General features: G+C 42.7%; 1 protein-coding gene across 2 annotated transcripts in view; it reads right to left on the bottom strand.

Annotated features, from left to right (window-relative positions):
* The window catches only part of RNF128 (ring finger protein 128), an 86061-nt gene that overhangs the window by 38997 nt on the left and 22080 nt on the right, over positions 1–24984 (bottom strand). For both annotated transcript variants that reach the window (XM_033945883.1, XM_033945882.1), the window contains exon 2: positions 9050–9297. In XM_033945883.1, coding sequence (XP_033801774.1) covers positions 9050–9297 — 248 coding nt within the window. The remainder of the gene's footprint in view (positions 1–9049; positions 9298–24984) is intronic.

Genomic DNA, 24984 nt, shown 5'->3' with positions numbered 1-24984 from the left:
ATAAAGTGATTCCCAATGTGTACATTTCTGATATGTCTCAAATCTTACTATCCCCAACTATGGCAATATGTGCAACAGAAACTCTTCTATCGAGCCCAGATATATCACAACATTTAACGCTGATGGGTACTGGATAAATAATTTTGTTATACTTTTCTTATGTATATCTCAAGGAAGCCTCAGCCCCACCACTCCACCGCTGTATAATTTCGCAACTGCGGGAAGCATTACGTGGTGCCTCATCATTGGCCGTCCTGTTTAATATGCTTAGAATAATTGTGAAAATTTATATTGTTCAATAAATATATAAGAATATAAAGTGCTTAGTACTTAGCTTTTAAATCAGCTTAAAATTTGTTTCCTGAGATAGAGTGGATGACAGTGATTGGCTGAGAGGATGGACGAATGAGGTGAAGGGGGTGTGTACAATGACAAGTTTAAGGGGAGTATTTAAATCGGAGGTAAGAACGCCGCTGCCATCTTGCTCACAGAGTGTAAGTGGAGTCGGATGACAGCGGCAACCTCGGTAAGGTTTTTTTGCATAAGAAGATTTAATATGTATAACATTTAATTGTTACAACTTTTGAAGGGAGGGGGATAAGTCATGTATAGATGATTGTTATCTTCTTCTCTAAAATTGGTTTGTTTCATATAGGATGACCCTTGATACAGCTCTTTGAGCGAAACATGTTGGGTCTTATTCCCAGGTTTTGGCTGACCAGGAAACAAATTTTAAGCTGATTTAAAAGCTAAGTACTAAGCACTTTATATTCTTACATATTTATTGAACAATATAAATTTTCACAATTATTCTAAACATATTAAACAGGACGGCCAATGATGAGGCACCACGTAATGCTTCCCGCGGTTGCAAGATTATACAGCGGTGGGGCCGAGGCTTCCTTGAGATATACATAAGAAAAGTATAACAAAATTATTTATCCAGTACCCATCAGCGTTAGATGTTCAAATCTTACTATAGCATGTGACAGTCCAAAGGTTATAATGCATGCTTCTTAAGCTCTCTTGATTAGCCTTAAGTCAGGGCCTGCTCAGGCAAAGTCTGATTGTTGCCCATAATAAGGGATGCTTAAACAAGATAAGAGATAAGATAAGGGTAAACCTGTGTCAGGTTAATATGTGGCAAGAGTCTTGTGACAAAAGGTAGTGGGGAATGCCTCAGCATTCTGTCTCAAGATGCAAACCTTTGCCTTGCTTTACAAGAGGGAAAGAGAAAGAATTCATACTTCTACACAGGGCCTAGATCCGCACACAGGGCCTATATCAGTGTGCCAACCTGGCCTGGTTCAGAACTGCCTGTGTGCTGACCTTGCCAGTGTTCCGATGCCCTGGATCAGAACTTATCAGACCTCCATCCCTACAACTAACAGGGGACAAACTGCCGGCACCACCATTGTGAAACCGCCACCGTAACTGCCACTCTCCTGCCAGTCCTCTAGACGCAACGCTGCTTTTGAAAAACCACCACTCTCCTGCCAGTCCTCTAGGCGCAACTAATAGGGCAGTGTTTTTCAACGAGATGTTGCCTGGTGTGCCGTACGGTGCAGACACTGATTAGGCCTCAGGCCGGGTCCCGCACGCGCTCCCATGAGACTCCCCTGGTCCCCGCTGCTGTTCAGTTTCGATCTTCTGCTCTGACGCAACCGGAAACAGGAAGTTGCAGCAGAGCAGAAGATTGAACACTAAGCAGCCGCGCATGCGCGGCTCTTTGGGAAAGCGTGCATGTCGCCGAAAAACAAAACCTACAAACTAAGGTGAGGCGAAGGGAGAGAGCTGGCTAAACAGTAGGATCGATTGGGCAGGCGAGTGGTGGCTGCGGGGACCGTGCGATCGCTCGTGTTCCCGGCTCAAATTGGAAGGAGGGAGTGAAAGGGAAAAGGATTCTGGGCCAAGGGGATGAAGACGGAAAGAAAAACTCACAGCAGGAAAGAAAGGGAAGGACAGGCAGGTGAGCCAGATGCTAGAAGCAAGGGGGGGGAGGGGAAGAAAGAGGGAAAAAAGCTAGATGGGGTTGAAAAGAAGAGATACACTGGTATGGAAGAGGAAGATAGGGGAAATCTGGACACAGGAAGGTAACAGAAAGAGGGGAAATTATGTGCATGGGGCATAGGGACAGAGACATAAAGGGGACATGCCATGGGGATGGTATATGGACACGGGGGGGGGGTAATGACAGATACATAGGGGAGATATTAGAAATGGAGAAAATAGGAGCACAGAAGCGAGATGGTTTGTGGGGATGGGACAGGGACCGAGCTCGCAGGCTCCAGTGGCTTGCACAAATTACATTGTAACGTGCCATGAAAATAAGAGGGAGGAAGGTAGATAGATAAGCCACGTGAGAGGAGCTGAAGGGTAGTAGAAAGGAACAGATGGTAAAGGAGGGAGGGAAGGGTGGTGGTGGAAAGGAATAGGACAGACATTGAAGGAGGGTGGAGAGGAACAGACCCCGAAGGGAAATGCGGAAGACAGAGTGGGAAGAAGACAGATGCCAGACTATGGGGGAGCGGAGGGAAGAAGATGGGTGCTAGACCAATTGGGGGGGGGGGTGAAGGGAGAGGCACAGTAACAGCAAATGGAAGACGTAGAGAGAAGACACACAGTGGATGGAAGGAATTGAATGAGAAGATGTGGAAAGCAGAAACCAGACAACAAAGGTAGAAAAAAAAATTATATTTATTTATTTATTTTTTGCTTTAGGATAAAATAGTATATTAGTTGTGTTGATAAAAATTTATAAACAAAGCCCTGTCAGCTGAACATCTCTTTCTCTAGTTCAGCAGCAGGAACTTTGATTTATAAGAAAGGAATAAGCTAAATATTACAGTACTAAGGCTTATATGGATGCAGCAGGGACGGTGACAGGGCGGTGAATGGGATGGCAGTGGCGGTGACGGGGCAGTGAAAGGGATGGCGGTGACGGGGCGGTGAAGGGAACGGCTGTTGACGAAGAGCTACGTGTGTGTCTTTCTTCGATTCCAGCCAGAATATCAGCTTTGTGCTCAGCCAAACAGGCCCAGGTTTCGCACTGAATAAAGTATTTTATAATTTTTCACTATTCTGTTTACTTAATATTTCATAATAAAGTAATTATAAAATACTTTCTTTGTGTTTATTTGATTCCTATTCAAGAGAATTACTTTATATATAGTCAATATAGGCACAGAGTTAAATTTTTTAACATTTTCTAATGGTGGTGTGCCTCGTGATTTTTTTCATGAAACAAGTGTGCCTTTGCCCAAAAAAGGTTGAAAAAAACACTGTAATAGGGGACCGACAAACACAGCCGCATGCGCCTGAAGCCGACTGCCATTGAAAGAGCTGCACGCTCACGCGCCTCCAGCCACCGCATGCGCCATGAGGTGTCAAGTAGAATACTGCCACAGAAGCACACCTCACGGCGCCAGGAATCATGATGCCCAAGGAAGTTGTTTGTGCAGTGGATCCCTCTGTGGGCACCATCAGAAAAGAAGTGCCTCTTGGAGTGGATGCAAGTGCGCCCTTGCCCAGGGGAACTACATCCATGATCGCAACCACTGACCCTAGAACCTGCAAGTACTGCCAGTCCATCGGAATGGGTGTGCTCCAAAATTCCTTTATCTGATGAAGAAGTTTTCCTCTGCAGGTTTCTAGGAGTAACCTTTGTTTATCCCCATTTCAAACTGGACTCCCAGTTATTCCAGGTTCTGTATCGGTTCTAGGTGACTGAAGTTGACCACCCAGACGAGCTTCTGCAGCAACTGGATCACCCAGTGAACCACTAGTCTGCCCTCAGATTTCGAACTAGGCTCTGATTAGACAATCAACCAGGTACGGATGAATTTGTACACCTCTCCTGCATAGGTTAACTGCAAAAACTACCATCACCTTGGTGAAGGTCCATAGCACCACGGCCAGTCCGAAGCGCAAAGCTGTGAACTGGAAGTGTTGCTCCAACACATGGAACTGCAAATACTTTCTGTAGTCTGGAAAAATAAGAATGTGCAGATAAGCCTCTATCAAATCATGAGAGCATAAGAATTGCCGCTGCTAGGTCAGACCAGTGGTCCATCATGCCAAGCAGTCCACTCACGCGGCGGCCCCTAACTGAGACTAGCTTTACCTGCATATGTTCTAGTTCAGCAGGAACTTGTCTAAATATCTTGAATCCCTTGGGGTGTTTTCCCCTATAACAGCCTCCAGAAGAGCGTTCCAGTTTTCCACCGCTCTCTGGGTGAAGAATTTCCTTACGTTTATACGGAATCTATCCCCCTTTTAACTTTAGAGAGTGCCCTCTTGTTCTCTCTACCTTGGAGAGGGTAAACAACCAGTCTATCTACTAAGTCTATTCCCTTCATTATCTTGAATGTTTCGATCATGTCCCCTCTCAGCTTCCACTTTTCAAAGGAGAAGAGGCCCAGTTTCTCTAATCTCTCACTGTACGGCAACTCCTCCAGCCCTTTAACCATTTTAGTCGCTCTTCTCTGGACCCTTTCGAGTAGTACCATGTCTTTCTTCATGTACGGCGACCAGTGCTGGATGCAGTATTCCAGGTGAGGGCACACCATGGCCCGATCTGCTCGTGATCCCCTTCTTAATCATTCCTAACATTCTGTTTGCCCTTTTCGCAGCCGCTGCGTATTACACGGACGTCTTCATTGACTTGTCGACCAGTATTCCCAGGTCTCTTTCCTGGGGGGGGGTTTCTCCGCACCAGACATCCTGTATAAGATTTTTGCACCACCTTACACTTATCCACGTTAAACCTCATTTGCCATGTCGCAACCCATTTCTCAAGCGTGTTTGTGTCACATTGCAGGTCTTCGCAATCCTTCTGCGTCTTCACCACTTTGAATAACTTCATAACATCCACAAAATCCAGTGAGGCAAGAAATTTCTCTGGTGCCACTGATGCAATTACCAACTTTGTCTTCATTCGGAAACGTGGTATCTTGAGGGCAACATTCAGAAACGTGGTATCTTCATTTGGAAACGTGGTATCTTGAGGGCCACATTCACCGCTTTGAGGTTTAGAATCGGCTTCCATTCTTCAGAGCCACTCTTGGGCATGATGAAGTATATTGAGTATCTGCCGGAGCCCAAGTCTTCCTCTGGGATGGGTTGTTTTTTGTTTTGTTTTTTAAATGGACTCATCAGTAAATTACAGGCATAAATGACGTAGTTCACATCAATTGGAAGGATGTCCAAACAAACAGCCTCATTGTCACAAAGAGTTTGGCATTTGTATAAACAAGGTCTATAACATTTAGTTGGGAACCTAAATACAAACAAGGAACATGCAGTATCCTGCAGATTGAAATATCTAAGTAAGGGAATTTCTTATTTCCTTATGATTGAATTAGTAAGTAGACATCTTCGATATATTTTTCACCAAGAAGGGGTTTTTCTTGAGCATTTAGAATATGGTAGAACAATTTTATGAAGGAAAGCTTTATCTATGCTTCATTTATGTAAATTACCAGCTTGGCACACTGTGGCTCACTGGTTAAGCAGTTGTCTCTGAATTTAGAGGCCATAAGATCTAATCCCAGTGTTGGATTTGTTTTTTTCCCAGCATGGTAAGTGGGTTTATTTAAGAATGAGAGCAAGAGATAATTATGCTGCAATGATATGCTATGATCATTTATTAATCATCATTGTGATAAGACTAAGATAGAATACTGCGTTCAGTATTGGTCGCCATACCTCAAGAAGGACATGGCGGTACTTGAGAGAGTCCAAAGGAGAGCAACGAAACTGGTAAGAGGGCTGGAACACTGCCCATACGCCGAGAGGTTGGATAGGCTGGGGCTCTTCTCTCTGGAAAAAAGGAGGCTCAGGGGAGATATGATAGAGACCTTCAAGATCATGAGGGGCATAGAGAGGGTGGATAGAGACAGATTATTCAGACTGAAGGGGACAACAGGTACGAGGGGACATTTAGAGAAACTGAAGGGAGATAGGTTCAAAACAAATGTAAGAAAGTTTTTTTTTCACCCAAAGGGTCATGGACACTTGGAATGCGCTACCGGAGGAAGTGATCAGGCAGAGTACGGTACAGGGATTCAAACAGGGATTGGACGGATTCCTGAGGGATAAAGGGATCGTGGGATACTGAGAGAGGTATCCAGGTAAAAAGTATAGAAACCCAACCAGGTCGTGCATGTGCAAGACTGGAGGGTTAGGACTTCGATGGGAAGATAGGACTTAAATGGGAAACCAAGGTGGCAAGGGGCCCCTTCTGGTGATTCAGACAGGTCGTGACCTGTTTGGGCCGCTGCGGGAACGGACTGCTGGGCAGGATGGACCTATGGTCTGACCCGGCGGAGGCACTGCTTATGTTCTTATGTTCTTAATTGTCTAGCCATTTATAATATTCAAGTGCAAACAGTCTGTAGTTGAGGTTGGTTTTTTTTTTTTAAGAAAATGTATAATTCTAAAAATATTTGACATATTGTTAACGAAGAATAGGGATGTCAAATGTCAGTCCTCAAGGGCCGCAATCCAGTCAGGTTTTCAGGATTTCCCTAATGAACATGCATGAGATCTATTTGCATGCGGAGTTTTGACATAACTTTGGCCACCCAAAGGAGCCCCTCTGAGACCTCCCAATGATCTGTAAGCATCTTTGTAATTTCTTGATGTAAGAGAAAGCACAGGGTCTATGCCTTAGTGCTGTTTATAAGTGAGCACTGCATTGCAGAAGACTGATAAGCTTCTAGTTTCAATTCTTAAAGGGATTCTGTGATCATCTCCATAAGCATTGAAGATTTAAACACCCTGCCCACAGTTGGGTCTGGAGCCTCCCCTAAATCTGGATCCTGCCATCCCAGGGATGCAGCAGCATCTCCTGCTACAGAGGAACCTGACTAGGAGAGCAAAGGTATTTAAATAGAATCATTATCATCAGATTCATCTTCTAACCTAAATTTCTCCAACTTGCACATTGCACTGTTGCTGGGAGAAGGGGGGGAATCCCAGCACTAGCAGATTTGTGATTCCAGAGGGTTCTATACGGCACTTGTTAAATCATAAGTGCCTCAAACATCATATTAGTTCAAGGGGAAACCCCTGCCCCTGACCTCCAGAGAGCTCCTACAAATGCTGATTTCTCTCTTTTGGGGGTTTTCCAGTTATTATTACGGCTGCATTTCGCTAGGGACATACTTGTGCTTCTTCTTGAGTCAACTTTTGGATTTTTTTCCCCATTCCTCGGACCGACTGGGCATTAACACCCCCCTCCCAAGGGACCAGAAGGGACTAAGACAGTACCTCACGCCCCCCATTACGTGCCACATAGCATGAGGAATATGGATGCTCCTCGGACTGCCATCCACCACAAATGGGGCATGAATCTGAAATATCCTGATCTGAGGAATCCAGCCCTCCTGTTTTTGAGCAATAAGGTGTTTTGAGACAGAGACTTAAATTCAAATCGGGAAATCCAAGATGACCACTAAGGTACAAGTCCAGGGGAGCTACGCTGAAAAATAAAAATAGTGATTTGGGAATTCAGAGGTTTGGGAAACTCTAAACCCAGAACTCAAAAACAAAACAGATTGATTCTAAGGATACCCCCCCCCCCCCGATTTGGTTTGTCAGGTGTATCAGACTATTACTGTGCTATGCTGTGTACTGGAAGCTGCAAATAGTTTACAGGGAGATCCTCTGCCTCAACAAGCCTAGAATCTGGACTGCTTGTGTCTTCCGACTACCTCTCGAGCCCAACATACTAACTGGAGCTCTCAACCCCACCAGATCAAGTGCAGTTGGCCCAATCCGAGAAAAAAGCTGCCATGGAGCCACACAGCCTATGCTCAAGCCCACTGCAGACAAATCTGGGGCGAGCCTGGCAAAGCAGTCTGTGTTCTTCCACAGCCAAAGCTGTCTCACCAAGGGGATACTTTGCAGAACCAAAAAGCCTTGCAAACAATTAGTGAAAAATGAATTTAAAATGAAAAAAAAAACAACAACACACACAATAAAACAGGGGAACCAATTCCACAGAAATCAAACAAGCAAGGGCAAAGTGGAAATGTCCAATCAAGATGGTGCACAAAAACAGTGTCTTTCAACTCATTTGATAAATCCAATGGTCTTTATTAATCCAAAACAAAATCGTACATCCAAAGCAACTCAATGACTCGACATGATCACGTTTCGGCCATCCGGCCTGCATCAGGAGTCTTAGAAGTCTTTGGGTAGCAAGTAGTCTTTAAATGGCAAATGGTCAAAAGTGAAACAATCATACACCATTGCTCCTACTGCCTCATTTGTAGGAAGATAACTAAATAGTTGAAGGACGGCATAGAGGTAACAGAGGAAGAGTAAAAAGTATGCATATGACGCTCCCTACAAGAGTTCTCACAAGAAGAGGTCGACTACCCACAGGTTCAGGAATAGAGTGTCTGTCGTACAAGAAATAAATATAGAGGGTGTCCAAGATAAAACAGAACCCCTCACAGAGTTTCAAAATACTTTGCAATTGTTTAAATATTTAGAATATCTGAAAATAGCATTAGTATAATGGGTTTTTTCATGGTTAATTCATAATTTGTATTCAAGTGTCCTCTTTCAACAGCAACACGTTCACAAAATTTTTTACCACCACTGGGCTATTAGCTCAATGAATTCTAGGGTTTCATTAACAGTCCAACTGTTTTGCGAACTCAATGTGCAATTGAAAAATAAAGTACTCAAAAATGTCTTGAATTTCAGGCAGAAGTTTCTGCTGTAGTAATATCCTTTGGATAAATTTTTTTTTTTTTAATGTTTGGGAGGAGGGTCCCTGGTTTTTTTTTTCTTTTCCATACACAGTGTATAAATATATACACACAAAATATTTGGAGAAAGAGACGACAACATGAAATTAAAAAACAATTTGCCTCCACCAGTTCTCTTTTACAACTCAAAGTCAAAGGAGGAGCCAAATAGGTCTTGTCAATACACCACAGCACAACCCAGCCCGACTCATCCTTAAAATAATTAACACTGACAAATGGAACTGAAAACAGCACTGGTAGTAAAAAGCTGTAATACTAGTACCCACCTGCCTCCTGTTCTGGGCCCTGGTGATCCTCAGTCTTCTGGCAGAATAAAAGATGAAGTAGCCTATTGTTGCAGCCGTGACAATGAAGAAGGACACCGAGACAAAAAAGATGGAGTAGTGATTCATCCAGGGAGCGTTCTTCTTTCCCACTTCAATGACCATGCTCACCTGGTAACCTTTTTTAATTTGGCTTACAATTTCTGCCCCTTTTGTATTACCGATCATTATAGCAACTATATCTCCAGTCCCTGTAAAAGAAAGGACAAATCACTTTTTAAAAAAATCTTTTTATTACAAGTTTTTTTAGTCTTTTTATTGAAATTTTAACATAAGAAATTAAAAAAGGAAATTATTTGATAGAAATTATATATATATTATCATAGATGCAACAGTGGAACAAAAAGCATCAATGTATATTGAATATAACTTAACAGTTATATGAAGCCATAAAATGGGAAATCAACAATAAGCTCCTATGGAGACCCAGCGAGTTGAGCATAGCATATTCATCTAAACTAGTAAAAGAAGAGTTAAGAATAAATATTATACACAATGGTCAGACCAGTTGAAATGAACCTAGAATTTAGGAATGAGAAGATATTCGTTAAGGGAGACCATATTTTGTTAGTTTTGAAACCCTTATTTGTAAGGGAATTGGCTTTACATTCATAATTATGTAGCCCACCAGAAAGAGGTATTTAATAATTGCGCAGATTTTCAATGCGAGAGAATCATTTGTAAAGTGATGGCAATTAGAGCATCAAATAGTTTGTAATGCCATATATCCAAGGCACCAGGCAGGGCAAGAAATCTAAAGAGAACAATATCAAAAGATAATGCAGAGGAGATGGGGGAGAGTGTTACATATGGTTTTCTAGACAGACCTCCAAAATGGTTGAATGATTGGGCAATCATAAATCATATGTTTAAGGTCTCCCAATTGACTGTTACGATGCCAGCATGTGTTTTAACACAGTACAGGTCAAATTTAGAAGCGAGCAAGAAAATATCTGGTGTCCAAAGCAAAGCTGAGGGTCATGAGTGAAAGAGAGCAAATCACAAAGCACTTTGTGACATGCTCTCTTTCACTTGTGACCTTCAGCTTTACTTTGGACACAAGATATTTTCCTGCTCGCTTCTAAATTTGATCTGTACTAAATGCTCTATTTAGGTGATAGAACTACTAGCCATTGAGACAAAGGCATAGATGCCGAAACACTGTCAGTGTCAAGTCTGAGTCCTCACAGTGCTACTATCAATAAAGTGAACTTTGAACTCTACACCTGTGGCTGAATTATTGACATCTCATTGTAGGGGTGTTTCCTTATTTGCACCTGAAGGTTAGGCCTCTCTGACATCATCAAGCCTGAACCTAGCAAGAAGAGAAAGAAGAACACATCTTTGCTGTTTCTGCCTGATGCATTCTGGGTATGTGCCAGAATGGTATTCTAGTAAAGGACATCCATCTATGCCTTCATGCCCATACTGTGTGAATCTTGGGGGAGTTATACTCCTATGCTGTGCTTATCTCTCGAAAGGCGCCTATGTCTCCTGCCTGTATGAGACTTTATACAGAAAGTCTATTCATCTAAGATCTGTTTCTGGATTGGTCCGAAGACATCATCTGACGAGATCCGAGTGAAAAGAGGATAATTATAATTTAGTCTGTTTTTAGGTGTGGGGAAGCTCACATCTCATCACAGATGTTATGCACGCATCTCTTTCATAATAATTAAGACCTGAACAGTTACCTTGTGTGACTCTCTGCCTGAGAGAGAGAGTGAATCGGACCTTAAACAGATCTGAATTCCATCACCTCAAGGAAACTTTTGCTGCCAATAAATTACAGCTTTACCAGTGGCTGACGAACACTTGTTCCTGTAACAGAAGGATTTCTATTTCTGCTAAGCTGAGGAGACATCTTCCATTTCACCTTATTTTGTGCCAAGGCCATAATTGGATGGTGAGATAAGGAACTTATTATCTTATCAGCTGGGGTTAGATAAAGTATCCTATTGGGATATAGGATAAGGCTCGTAAAGCTACTGTGGTGATAACTAATATATTGCTGCTAATCAGGGATTATTATTATAAGGAATTGTTTAGTGTGTAAGAATTAGTTACTTAGTTATCTAGCAAGTGTGTAGTGATTATTATGTACTGAGTTTCATATATGTAATCGGATATTTTGTGAATATTTAGATATTGCTGCTGGCTTGTGAATTATATTTTTCTATTTTCATAATAAAAGTATTTCTCATTAGCCTTGGTTGTGTCGTGTAAATAGGCAAAGAGAGTTGAACCTGGATGAGATATTATGGTCTTCCCTAGAAACTATCAGGCACATATTTGTTTATGTAACCGATTAGTGACCGTAAATCTTTCTACATCATCCTCATGTGCCTTGATTGTCTCATCGTTGAGACCTCCTTTGGCTCCCTTTTGGGTAGCATTTGTTTGAATCCATTAAGTGAGCCTTATGAAGCTTACTTGGAGTTCAATAGGCTTTATTAAAAAGGAAATATAGTGATTGCATTAGACTAGTAGATAAGGTAGGACGTTGAGTGTTGGAAAAAAATATATCCATTGGTCATCTGAACCTGACCAGGTAGTTTCAGAAGTCCAAAGCCATTTAGTACTAATGTTTATGGTCAATGATGAAATTATAAAAAATGTATAATATAGTGAGGTAGTATAACCAAAAGTAAATCCGAAATGACAGAATTCCGAGAATTTGGATGTTAGGAGTATTAGAGTGCAGAGGCCATTTTAATTTAAGCAATGTTTCAATTGTAGCCATCTATAAAATTCCTTAGAAGACTATATTTGGATTGCAATTGTTGGAAACATAAGACAATTAAGAATAATTTGGTTAATGTACCAAATGTCTTTTCCCATCCAGGAGGACCTATTGGTTTGCTATCAATAGTGATATTGGGGTTGCACCAAGCACGAGTAGAAAGGGATAATTTACTCTGAGAGAGAGAAACCTTTTCAAAAGCTTGTTTAGCGTAATTAGTAAAACAATTGTTATCATGTGATGACAGGTGTTTGAGGTTATCCTGAAAGGGAATGCATTTCAGTGGAATTGGAGAGGCAAAATAAGATTCAATGGAGTGCCAAGCTGGTAGAGTAGAGGGCTGGGGATACCAGACATCCACAAAATGCCATATCTCCGGAGCATAGCAAGATGATACTTATGAAAGTCAGGAAAACTCATTCCTCCGTGTTTTTTTAAGGTAATTTTAATATGGAGATAGCGATGCGGGAGGTTTGTTATACCAAATAAATTTGGAAAAGAGACTATCAATGTAGCTAGAACAGTTGGCGAGTCATAACATAAAAGTTAATTCAAGGCAGTTTACGCAATAGGCTTTATGCAACAAACATTTACATCATGGACATTACTGCTGCTTAGCATTTTTGGGTTTTAAATGTTACAGCAGGCTAACACTTGTCATAGAGAAGTATCACAGCAGAGTCACTATTGAGGTACAACTGAAACTATATATTGATTTATGTAAAAGCCTTACAAAACCTACAGGTAGCTCTAATCATCATGAACCTTTGCAAATGTGCTCTCCTCTGCTTATGCAGTACATGTTCATTCTGCTAACTAAAAATTCTGTACAACAACACAATGCAGAATTTGCATAGAATTCTGCACAAGGCTGTGGAGCTAATGTACCTATTGAAATCAAACTAAATTTTATATCCTAATCTAAAATTACTGGTAAATATAAAGCCTACATTTACAAAGTGATTTAAATTTCAAATAATCTGTGCTAAATCCTACTGAAATTACCACTTCATATCCAATTTTAATTGCTTCTTTTATTATTTGTTATGTAAAAACTCAATGACTTATTTATTTGCTGCTCACATGTTGATGGGGGTGTCACGCTTTGACCATATATTCCCTATATTAAAGAATCTTTATTGGCTTCCAGTGAAATTCTATATCTATATAATAAAAGGCTAACTCGCGCATGCGCACTCCTATCAGCGTGCTTCCGTGATCCGTATGTCCGTGGCCGGCAAGAGTGCACATGCAAGCTTACAACAGCCCGCACTCACGGTCTGGCTGGCTCACTACAGTTTTTCGCAGTGGCGGCTCACCTGCTCCGCCTTCCTCTTCCTGCCAGTCTCAGCCGGGCTCACTCCTGGCAGCCCTGAACCTGTTCTCCGTTCCTCGCACGACGGGCCAGTGAGTGGCGCGGCGGGGGCAATGCAGGTGGAGACTGTTGTTGGCGGCGACTCTTGGCGTCGGAGACGGAGGGAAGGGGGGTGGGAGGCAAGAAGTTCAGCAGCATAAACGCAAATTGTTTGCAGTGCGAGCAGGAGGAGGGTGAGACCGAAGCCATTACTCCGGAGTTTTACAGCGAGATCCTGGAATACACCCTCCCCTACGAGCAGGCATAGGAAAGGGGTGTGGCAAAGGGGGAAAGCAAGGAAAGGCTGCCCAATCTCCTGTGGGGACCTGATGTGTCCTGTGTCCGTCCGTGGCCGCGACTTCAGGCGTATGCGCCAGTTAGGGAGCGGCGCTGGCGGCGGATGGCGGAAGGAGGGCTCATGGTCCTGCCGCCGCTGCCGCTCCTGTTCACAGCAAGTCGCCGACTCCCCCCCCCTTCCCGCAACAACCACTACCACTCCTGTTCAAAGCGGCCTGCTGAGGTTCGCGGCCGGCTGTAACGAACCTCGCAGGCCGCTCTCCACATGGTAGCACGTTCCCTCTGACGCGATCGCCTCAGAGGGAACATGCTACCGAGTTGGAGAGCGGCCTGCGAGGTTCGTTACAGCCGGCCGCGAACCTCAGCAGGCCGCTTTGAACAGGAGCGGTTGCGGGAAGGGGGGGGGGGCGTTTTAACAGGAGGAGTCGCCGAAAAAAACCTTCAGCCGCAGCAGGCCAGCACGTGGGAAGGAAAGGGGGAGGGGCCGAACGGAGCAGGGCAGCTCAAGGTAAGAAGGGAATGGGGGGTGGGTGAAAATGCTTCTACTACTCAGCAGGGACCTGGAGGGGAAGGGAAATACCGCTGCTGCTTCTGCAGAGGAAAGTGGTGGTGGGGGAGAGAAGGGAATGGGGGGTGGGTGGGGGAAAATGCTGCTACTACTTCTCAGGGATCTGGAGGGGAAGGGAAATATCACAGCTGCTTCTGCAAAAGAAAGTGGGGGGGGGAGAGAAGGGAATGGGGGGTGGGGGAAAATGCTGCTACTGCTTCAGCAAGGACCTGGAGGGGAAGAGAAATACGCTACTGCTTCTGCAAAGGAAAGTGGGGGGGGGAGAAGGGAATGGGAATGGGGGTGGGTGGGGGGAAATGCTGCTACTACTTCACAGGGATTTGGAGGGGAAGGGAAATATCACTGTTGCTTCTGCAAAGGAAAGTGGGGGGGGGGAGGGGGGGGGGAGACACAGAAAGAAATACAGACAGACAAAGGAGGATAGGGAGAGAGACAGACAGAAATAAAGACAGACAGGGGACCAGAGAGAGACAGAAAAAAAGACAGACAGACAAAGGGTGCCAGGGAGAGAGAGAGAAAAATTGCAGGAGGGAGAGAGACAGAAAGAAAGGAAGAAAGAGACAGGAGCAGGGAGAGAGACATAAATAAAGAAAGACAGACAGCCATATATTCTAGCACCCGTTAATGTAACGGGCTTAAACACTAGTACAATATAAAATTTATTTGGTTCATCAGGAATATATGGTAAACTGCCTATTTACTTCAATGATATCTTACAAATATAAGCCAGGACATATGCTGAGATCGGAAAGTTGCATGCAGTTAGATGTGGGAAGAAGATGAGCAATATACTACGTTGATACAGTAAAATCTTTTTTCAGTGGCCAGTCCAGTTTTATGGGACGGTATGCCTGGGAAAACTTTACATTTTTGTGAGAACGTGTTGAGGTTTAGGAAGCTGTTAAAAACTCATTTCTTTCTCCAAGCTTTTAAACTGAAATGAAGATTATTTGTATTTAGGGGGATTTCTGAATTATGATTATTTTATGGGTACTTTGCTTATTTTACTGATATAAATGATATTAATTGATTTTGAATGTTTTTATTGTAAGCTACCTAGGTTTTTAGGCGATGATAAATAATAAAATTTACCATATATTATAATGTAAGTTTTTATTTAGAAACTTGGAGTCTTTGATACATTTTACTAGCTCCGACTCCACAGCCCCCATGCAAAAAGTGGATCCATACTAGAGCTGCCCGATTTCCAATTCAAATCACTGATTCAGTTTGGGTGAATCGATTTTTTTTGTTGTTGTTTTTTTTAATCAGCCTCTCGATTTGGTGACTGACCCTTCCCCCTTAAAGCAGGAGTGGCAGTGCTGCCTGTTGCTGGCCAGCTGCTGCCGCTCCAGCTTTAGGGGGAGAGGGTCAGTCTGGAAGTGCTGCAGTCAGTGTCCTCCAACTTCCCCCCTGGCCTCCTGCTCTTACATTTACCTAATTACAGCAGCGGAGCAGCCTGCAGAGAGGATCGCTGGTACTGCAATGATCCTTGCAGGTTGCCATCGGCCTCCGGAGCTGTCGTTCTCTCTGCCGCGATCCTGCCCCTGATGTCAGAGGGACGGAACTGTGGCAGAGGGAACGACAGCTGCAGAGGCCCTCTCCTCACTTATAGTTCAAATAAGCAGTGGGGAAGCCAGGTGACAGGGAAGGATGCAATCCGATGCATTCATGGCCACCCCTTACCACATGATGGGTATGAGGGAGGGTTCTGTGAGAAATGGGCTATGGAAATAGGAAAGAAATGGAGATGCAGAAAGAAAAGCCAGGTAGTATCCAATACAAAGGAGCAGAGAAAGCTATGTATTGATCCTACTAGAACATGGGAGGAGGTTGTAGAAAGTGATTAAGTAAGGCTTGGGATTGTCAGGTCTAGGGAATGAAAAAACAAGACCTTGCAACTGATGAGTTCTGACAAAAAAAGCAGCATATACACAATTTTAAAAATTTTGTACACATACTTTCTGTATAAGTAAAAGCAGCAACCACATTCCAATTCAGGTTGCTCAGCTGGAAAGATTTGAGTATTTATATGAAAAGGGAGGGGAAGGAAGGAAAAATCACATGTACTCCCCCTTTACAGCAATCCTTACTTCATAGGGCCTGGGCATATAACTTTTGTTAAGCAGTAAAAGCAGGCTAAAAGGTAGCAGAAGATTAAGGAGATACAGTGGTACCTCGGTTTACGAGTGCACCAGTTTGCGAGTGTTTTGCAAAACGAGAAAAACATTCGCAATATTGGTGCCTCGCAAACCGAGCTTACCTCGATGTACGAGCACCTCCCCCCTGCTATCCGGCACCCCACGCGCGATCCGGCACCCCTCCGCTCGCGTGGCCCCCCCCCCCGCCGCCGTGATCCGATATCCTCCGAACCCATCACCCACCCGAACGTATCACTTACCCCCCCATCCGGCACCCGGCACCAAGGCACAGGACATGCCAGTGCCCGAAGATCTCTCATCCTTTTTGCTGGGCCTTGAGCATCTGCGCATGCTCAAGGCCTTATAGTTCCTGCTGTCTCCGAGATTCTCGAGATCTCCGAGAATCTCGGAGAGAGTAGGAACTAAGGCCTTGAGCATGCGCAGATGATCAAGGCCCAGCAAAAAGGATGAGAGATCTTCGGGCACCGGCATGTCCTGTGCCTTGGTGCCGGGTGCCAATGGGGGGTAAGTGATGCGTTCGGGTGGGTGATGGGTACGGGGAGGATATCGGATCGCGGCAGGGGGGGGCCTTCATGAGCGGGGGGGGAAGCAATGCCGGTTTGTGGGGGGGAGGGGGTAGAGCAGTGCCACTGGCCTCGGGGGGGGGGGGGAATGAATCAAGCGAGTTTCCCTTACTTTCTATGGGGAAATTCGCTTTGATATACGAGTAATTTGGTTTACGAGCATGCTTCTGGAACGAATTATGCTCGTAAACCAAGGTACCACTGTATGTAGTACTAATTTTTTAGCCCATTACATTAATGGGTGCTAGAATAGATGTGTAGACTTAGGCATTTCTTTCTTTCTGTATGTCTGTCTTTCTTTCTCTCTCCATGGCCCCCTGTCTGTCTTTGTCTGTCTCTCCCTCCTGTCCAGAAGCACCCCTTCCCTGCTCTTATCTGATAAATCTCCCCTGCTTTCTGAAGCAGCTCTGCCAGGATCCGCCGCAGGCTCCTTGTAGCGATAGGGAAACCACCGAATGCAAACCGCCGCAGGCTCCTTATTCAGCTGGCTCCTATTTCAGCTGGGGAAATCGCCACACGCGTCTCAAATCGCTACAGGCTCCTTCTACTGCGCATGCAGCGGCACGGCACCATGGATCACGGCACACGGATATTGAAATGCGCATGCGCGCTAAGGGTTTTATTATAGTGGATAAAAATTCTGTTAAAAACAAAGTACATGTTAGCATGACATCAATGTGACTAAGAACGGAAGGTTGCAAGAAATCCCAAACTAGAGTACTCCTCAGAGGTCAGGGGACAAGAATGCCAAAGAACAAGTCATGCAAAGCCAATCAGGAGCCAAGTATATTTTTTCATCTCATCTTCACCTCATTAGTCTTAATGCACTAATGACAGGATAGGAATTGTGCAATGCCAGATAAAAAAAAAAAAAGCACATGGGGAACAGCAAAGAGAATCCCTAGAGATTGATGAATCAGGCACCAGAGAGAATCTCAGCACAAATATTCATTTAGAAAAGAAGCATGCCCATTTTTCATTTAAAGTTCTTTATACATTTAAAAAAAACACACAAAAAAAACCGCAACCCAAAACACACACTACATTTCTATTGATTTAACATGTATGTATTTCTGTAACCCACTTAGACATGGATGGATGGATGGAAGAAGGAAACTATGGCTCATATTTACTTCCACTAGTATGGAAAGAATAATAAATTGAAACTAAAGTGAAATTATGTAGCTAGCCATTAGCTATTACTGTCAGTTTTGGAGATCACCGAGGCAAGACAACAAACAAGTATTGTCATGCTTCACCACCATTAGATCATATACACAACCAGTGGCAAACTACTCTGTCGTATGCATTGCAGCCATTTGGAAACTTCTATTGTTCAGGCACTATGTTTCACTGTAAAATTTACAAGTACGAAAACAGAAACATACTTGGCAAGGGGGGGAGGGGGGGAGAAAAGATATTTCTCTTATCTTCTAGTTCATTTTCAATTTTTTTCCCTAATGGTTTTCCCCTTCACACCAAAATTGACCCATTCTGTTAAAATTTCCATAGAGTTATTTTGTCCCCAGACAGATGGAAATATATTTAACCCATTATATATAACTTTTCCAACATTTCATTGGGTTAGAAAGAATAAAAATAGGTCACACAGATGTGCCGGCTCAGTTGATCACAGCTCTTCTCTTCTCCCCTGTCGGCTCAGCTTATTGCAGCAAGTGTAAGAGCAGACTGGAAGGTAGTCAGCAAGAAATTGAAATATATGAAAGCATGAACATGAGATTTTAATGAAAAGTACTCAGCAGAGTGGGCATAGGTATATTCTGGAGGTAAGCAAGGCTGGTGTTTAGTACGCTTTAAATAGGGAATGAAAGGAGCAAGAGAACAGTATAGGAAACACTTATCGGCAACATGGATAACATAATAGATGAGAGGAGAAATGAAACCGTGGTAGAGTGAGAGTGCAAGAGAAAAATGTTTGAATACCTGAATGGTTATAAGCGGTATATAAATAGTAAAAATAAGTAAAGGATCAATAGCTTGAAGGTTCCTAAATGTGTAGGTGTTGCCTGGACAAGATAGAGGGTAATAAGCATGAAGGTCATCATCCAATAAATGAACTACTGAGGTTGAGATACTGAATGAGAAATTGGAGAAGACTGAGGAAGTGGAGCATAGCAGAAGACTGAATGAGAATATTAACACAATTGTTAATATCCCAAGAATGAGGGAAGGGACGGTTTGATAAAGAAGGAAAGCCAGGTATCAGTCAATGAAAAGGAAGAGAGGGACTTATCAGAGTCTATCCACAGATACAAGAATAGCAGAGTGAACAGACAGATAAATGGACTTCAAAAGAAAAAGAGCAAGACTAACATGGGGAAGTAGCAGCCTGACACCACTGTTATGGTTAACGAGATGAAGCATATGGGAAGGCAACCTACACGACATTCAGCTTCAATTGTTTACCTTCCCGGAAGGAAGGTCAGGTCTCTATTAGAGGAAGATGATGGAGAGCATGAAAGATAGAGGTCATGAATCTAAACAAACTTGTTGAAGACAGAGCACATATTCTACAATGCACATGAGCAAGGGAGAGAAGAGGTAGGAAGGAAAGGAATAAGGTTGGAGAGGTTACTGTTTGTCCTATACAGATGCAGTGAGTGTCTGGAGGGCTAGGATTGATATCCCTAATGAAGACGGCAGAAATGTTCCTCTCAAAGACAGAGAATCAAGTATCAACTATCAAATTTTGTGGAAAAAAGAAACAATTTTACACCCCAATCAAACTGGCTTTCGACAGCATCATTCCACAGAACATTCCCTTTTAGGCCTGACTACCTCAATCCTGTACTTCTTAGATCATAAGTCTGTCATTCTAATCTCTTTGGATCCATCCACAGCTTTTGATACCGTCAACTCTGCTCTTGAACAGTATCTTCAATCAGGATCAAAAACCAGGTACTAGACTGGTTTCATTCCTACGTTACAAATCACACCTCTACTGTGACCTACAATGACTCTATATCGAATCCCTACTCCAATCTTTTCGGCATTCCTCAAGGGTCAATACTCTCACCTTTGTTGTTTAACATCTACCTTTCTCCTCTCTTGACACTTTGCCAATCGATAGGCTTTACATCTTTCACTTATGCAGAAGATATCCAGCTCACTCATCCGATTGACCCTACTAATTTGAACGAAATTCAGGATAGCAACGTAAAGCTAACAAACATCCATAATTGGCTCAGAGACAATATGCTTTCCCTTAACATATATCCAAGACCAACTGTGTCTTATTCCTATGGAAAGAAGGTATCCAATTATCCACAGCTCTTATCGACAACTGCCCGATCGAAGACGTTCATTCCACCTAAATTCTGGGTGTCATCATTGACAATAAATTAAATCATTACCAGATAAGTGCCATTGTCAAAAATTGCTTTTACAAACTACAAATGATCCAATCTTTAGCCAAATTTCTAGATCCATCCTCTCTCAATATTTCAGTTCATTCACTAGTAATTTCAAAACTCGATTATTGCAACTCCTTGTATATCAAAAAGAAATCAAACGACTCCAACTAATCAAAAATACAGTTATTAAAATCATCACTAATTCTAAGAAATACGACCATGCTTCTCCGTTATTGAAAAATACCCATTGGCTCCCTATCCGTCATAGAATCACTTTCAAAGTTGCATTACTTACATTTAAAACACTTCAATCCAGAGAACAGCCCTTCATTGATAAGTTACTTATCCCTCATACCCCACTTAGAACACTAAGATCTTCTTCCCAAAACTTACTTTTCGTGCCTAGTCTTAATGCATTTGGCATTCGCCGGGACTCCTGTTTCGCTGTAAATGACCCCCTCACTTGGAATGCTCTCCTTCCTTACATTAGAGAGGAAGCAAGCGTAGATAAATTTAAAAGAGCTCTTAAAGCTTTTTTGTTTAGAGACGTCTTTGAGCAATGATCTAATCTCCTACTTTTCTCTCTCTCCATTCCATGTGGATAATCAACAATTTGAATAAAAATCCTATCCCCTCTCCTTTGTTCTATCCTTCTTTTTTGTTTTTTCTTCTTAACTATACCTTACTGTAGTTTATCCTTGGTCCTTTTGTGCATGTTAGTCCATTCTGTCTTTGTATCTGATAATATGTATTTTTGTTATATACCCCTTGATTTTAAATATTTTGTATAATCGCTTAGTATTACGATAAGCAATATCAAATAACCATTAAACTTGAAATCTGAAACTTAAACTTGGGGTGTGAGGGGGAGGGGCTTTTGTGAATCTGCTTTATAATTTAATGTTCAGTGCAGACAGCTGGTAGGTGATGTGTTACATGAATCAGATGCAAAGGAAGACATGGAAAGGCTAAAAAACATACTATACTAGCAAAGAGCTAGTACACAAAAACATTGCCACAGCTTGTTTAGCAGGGAAGCAAAACGAAAAGTAAATTCACATAGAAACGATGGTAAATAGGGTGAAATTTTAAGTAATGCATCAAACCAGTAAAACTTTACTGGATTTATTGATCCCGTCTCATACATAACATTCAATCTTGTAGATCAGGGGTGTCAAAGTCCCTCCTTGAGGGCCGCAATCCAGTCGGGTTTTCAGGATTTCCTCAATGAATATGCACGAGATCTGTATTAGCATACAATGAAAGCAGTGCATGCAAATAGATCATGCATATTCATTAGGGAAATCCTGAAAACCCGACTGGATTGCGGCCATCGAGGAGGGACTTTGACACCTCTGTTGTAGATCAAGATTAGACTGGCTCCACCAGCTCCCACAGTTCTTATTCCCATTACAAAGTAGTATCTAGCTCAGGGGTGGGCAACTCCAATCCTCGAGAGCCAGAATCCAGTCGGGTTTTCAGGATTTCCCCAATGAATATGCATGATATCTATTTGAATGCATTGCTTTCAATGCATATTCATTGGGGAAACCCTGAAAACCCAACTGGATTCCGGCCCTTGAGGACCGGAGTTGCCCACCCCTGATCTTGCTGATAAACCCAGAAGAGAAAGAACAGTTACTTACCATAACAGGTGTTATCCAGGGACAGCAGGCAGCTATTCTCATATATGGGTGACATCATCGACAGAGCCCGGATGCGGATGCCTCACAAGCAGACTTGCTTGAAGAAACTCGAAGTTTCGAGTTGCCTGCACCGCGCATGCGCTAGATAAGCTAGCCCTGTTTCCATATCTGCCCAAGTCAGATGGAACAGAAAGTTCTGTCTCCACCATCTTATCCATCATTCATTGTGCCCATTGGAGACATGCCTATGAAAAAAACCCCAAAAAAATGCACACCGCTGCCTGTGATGTAACTTCTGCTACTTCAAAGGAAAGCTTAAGCGAAGATGCAATCTTTCTATCCTGGATGTCTCTCAGTGCTACACCTCCCTCAACCGGCAGTGTATTCTTTTTGGTAACTGCAGCCACTAATGCGTCCACCTTCGGAAGCTTAAATTTATCCAACTCTTCCTGTGCAACTGGCAAATGGCCTTTGCCATCCAGAGACCTGCCTCTGATGTTTCCCATTGAGCAGAAATAATGGACTGGAAATATCTTAGGTGGTTTCCTCGTGCCCGCCATAAGAGGGTTAGCCGACCCTGTTACCTGTGGATCAACCTGAGAGATATTCAGACCTTGTAGTGCTTTAGAAATAAAAGTTGAGAGCTCTTCCTTATGGAAAAGATGGAGCACTGTCGGATCATCCACTTCCCTAGCTAACGCTTCCTGTAACTCCAAATCTTCCAGATCTTTCTCCATAGTTTATGGAAGAGCAATGGATAAACTGGAATCTGATAGAGGGTCTCCTCCATCTGTGGGCACCACTATGCGCCTTTTTGCTGACTGAGACTCCAGCTGAGGTCTACTGGCTGGGCGCAGGGCACAATTATCCACATTTAATTCCCTTTGATATGCCCGAGAGCTGTGTAATAAGGCGGCTTTATGCATTATCACAAAATCCGGAGAAAATGCCCCCAGAATTAAGTCTGCCGGCAATTGCTGAGCACTTTCCTGCACAGAGATCTCAGCTGTTAGCGAAACTGAAGAACCATTGACGAAATATACTGAGCCTCAGACGTGCAGCGAAGCGCAGCAGGCTCAACCATGACTGAAGAGGAGCTCGACTGTGTGGGAAATAATGGAGCTGCTCGTCTCCACAGAAATTTTGTCCCCCGTAGCGTCCATGCAACCAGCTGTACAGAAGCCCAATGGTGTTCTGCGCTTCCCATAGCGCGAACACCTTTTAACTACCTCTGCCGCCATGCACAAAGAAGCCGCCGGAAACTTATTAAAACAGCTAACTCGTGGCAGAGAGAAAAAATACCAGCAGAACTGTCACTAACCCCCAAAAACCACTAAAACAGTTAAATAAATACAATGAAAAAAGTTTTCCTCACCTCAACTGAGAAGAAATTGGGTCAAGACTGGTAGTTGTAGACTGTAAAGTGTCAGAAAAGCACAATACAGCTACATTTTTTTTTTTTTTAAATTGGAAAGAAGAAAAAATTGAGAGAATGACAAATGAGGGTGGAGTAGGGACAAGGGGTGGCCCAGGTGTAACTTCCAAAGCTGGCAACGCTCAGCCAGTCACCCCTGTCTACCTGAAGAGAAAAATTCTCAAAAGCAGAAATTAATTTTCCAGTCACAGCCAAAATCCAGGAGCTAGCTGAATAGCAACCATCACCTGCTGGGAGATAGAGCATACTGAAGATACAGGAGGAGTGCCAGCCAATATGACCACCTGTTAATCAGTTTCTCTATCTCCACCTGCTGGTAGATGTGTGCTATCCCATTGGTCTCTGGATTCATCTGCTGCTGTTGCTAAGGAAATGATCATTTAATACTACCCTCTGTTTTCTCTCATTTAACCAACTCCCAATCCACAAACGAACATTATCTCACATTCCGTGGCTTTTTAAATTTTAGTTCACGTAGATTCAAAGAAACCCCCCCACAAAATTATAAAGTCACCAATTTCTACTAAGCCACTGCCCATCCTCAAAATATACAGTGTACGTCTATTAGCCAGTGCTAATTTCAAACAGTACAACTCATTATGCTTACAAACCACTCAATAGCAAGAAAAGGGTAGAAGAAAGCAGTAACACTACATAGAGGTTGAGGTTAACTGATTTGTTTTTGAAGTTTCTTAGGTTCTTTAGGCAGATTATTATGTAACAGAAGCATTATGTGCTGCCTACCTGAGGCCTCTGTGATTATAGAAGTTTCCCACTTGTTTTTCTCGGGGAATTGTCTGCCACCTCTGACCATTTAGGCTCATTAAATTTCAGTCTTATAATGTATAAAGCATTTTTTATTTCCAACTCCAAAACAGAAACCTATTAATTTAGAGGATCACCAAGCAGATATACACCGCTACTATATAATAATGAATCAAAATGTTACGACTCAAAAACATATATACATCTAGAGTTTTTATGTGAAGAAGAGACTGATTAACGTATTAGACCTTGCTACAAAATCCCTAATGAACCTTTAAAAACAAAACACTGAAATTCACTGGGGATCATAAAAGTAAAAACTAAGAGTAATGCAAATTTTTTTTAAAGGTGTCACTGAAAGGCATTAGAGTTTGCTTTCTGTTTCATAGCCAGATTAGAAATCTTGTTGGCACAGTCCTGAAAGAGGAAGAAATAAAACTAGTTTATCCAGAAAATATCAAATTCTTCCAAACTCTGTGCAATGTCCACAGTCCCAATCTTTGTTCAAATCTTTGAAAAATGGAGCAATCTCTCAACTACTGCAATGCCATGTGCCCACCTTCCAAAAAGATATCCACAATATCTCTACATAAGAGTTGCCATTCTGGGCTTGATGGACCTTCATTGTACTTGCATATCTGTGAGGCATTACGAGGGCAGGGTTGGAATGAAGTATACATTTAGGTACATATCTTGGTATGTCCAGAAGATTTCATGGAACAGTACCCACAGACATAATATACAGCTTTGTGTGCATACTTACTCTGATTTAATTTTCAAGTGACTTTTCTTCCCTTTGGAAACTGATGTAAAAACCTGTGGGTACAAGTGCCCACAAAGCTTATATATAGGGACATTTTTTTGAAAGTTATTTCCATAAGGTATAGTTCAAGTTAAAATGATAATCAATATAATAAAACTGTGATGAATTTCTGTGGCCACTGGGTGAGGCTATTTGATCTGGGTGCAAA

The sequence above is a fragment of the Geotrypetes seraphini genome, chromosome 5 (assembly GCF_902459505.1).
Source record: "Geotrypetes seraphini chromosome 5, aGeoSer1.1, whole genome shotgun sequence".
Taxonomy (NCBI): Eukaryota; Metazoa; Chordata; class Amphibia; order Gymnophiona; family Dermophiidae; genus Geotrypetes; species Geotrypetes seraphini.
This window is presented reverse-complemented; position numbering and strand designations above follow the sequence as displayed.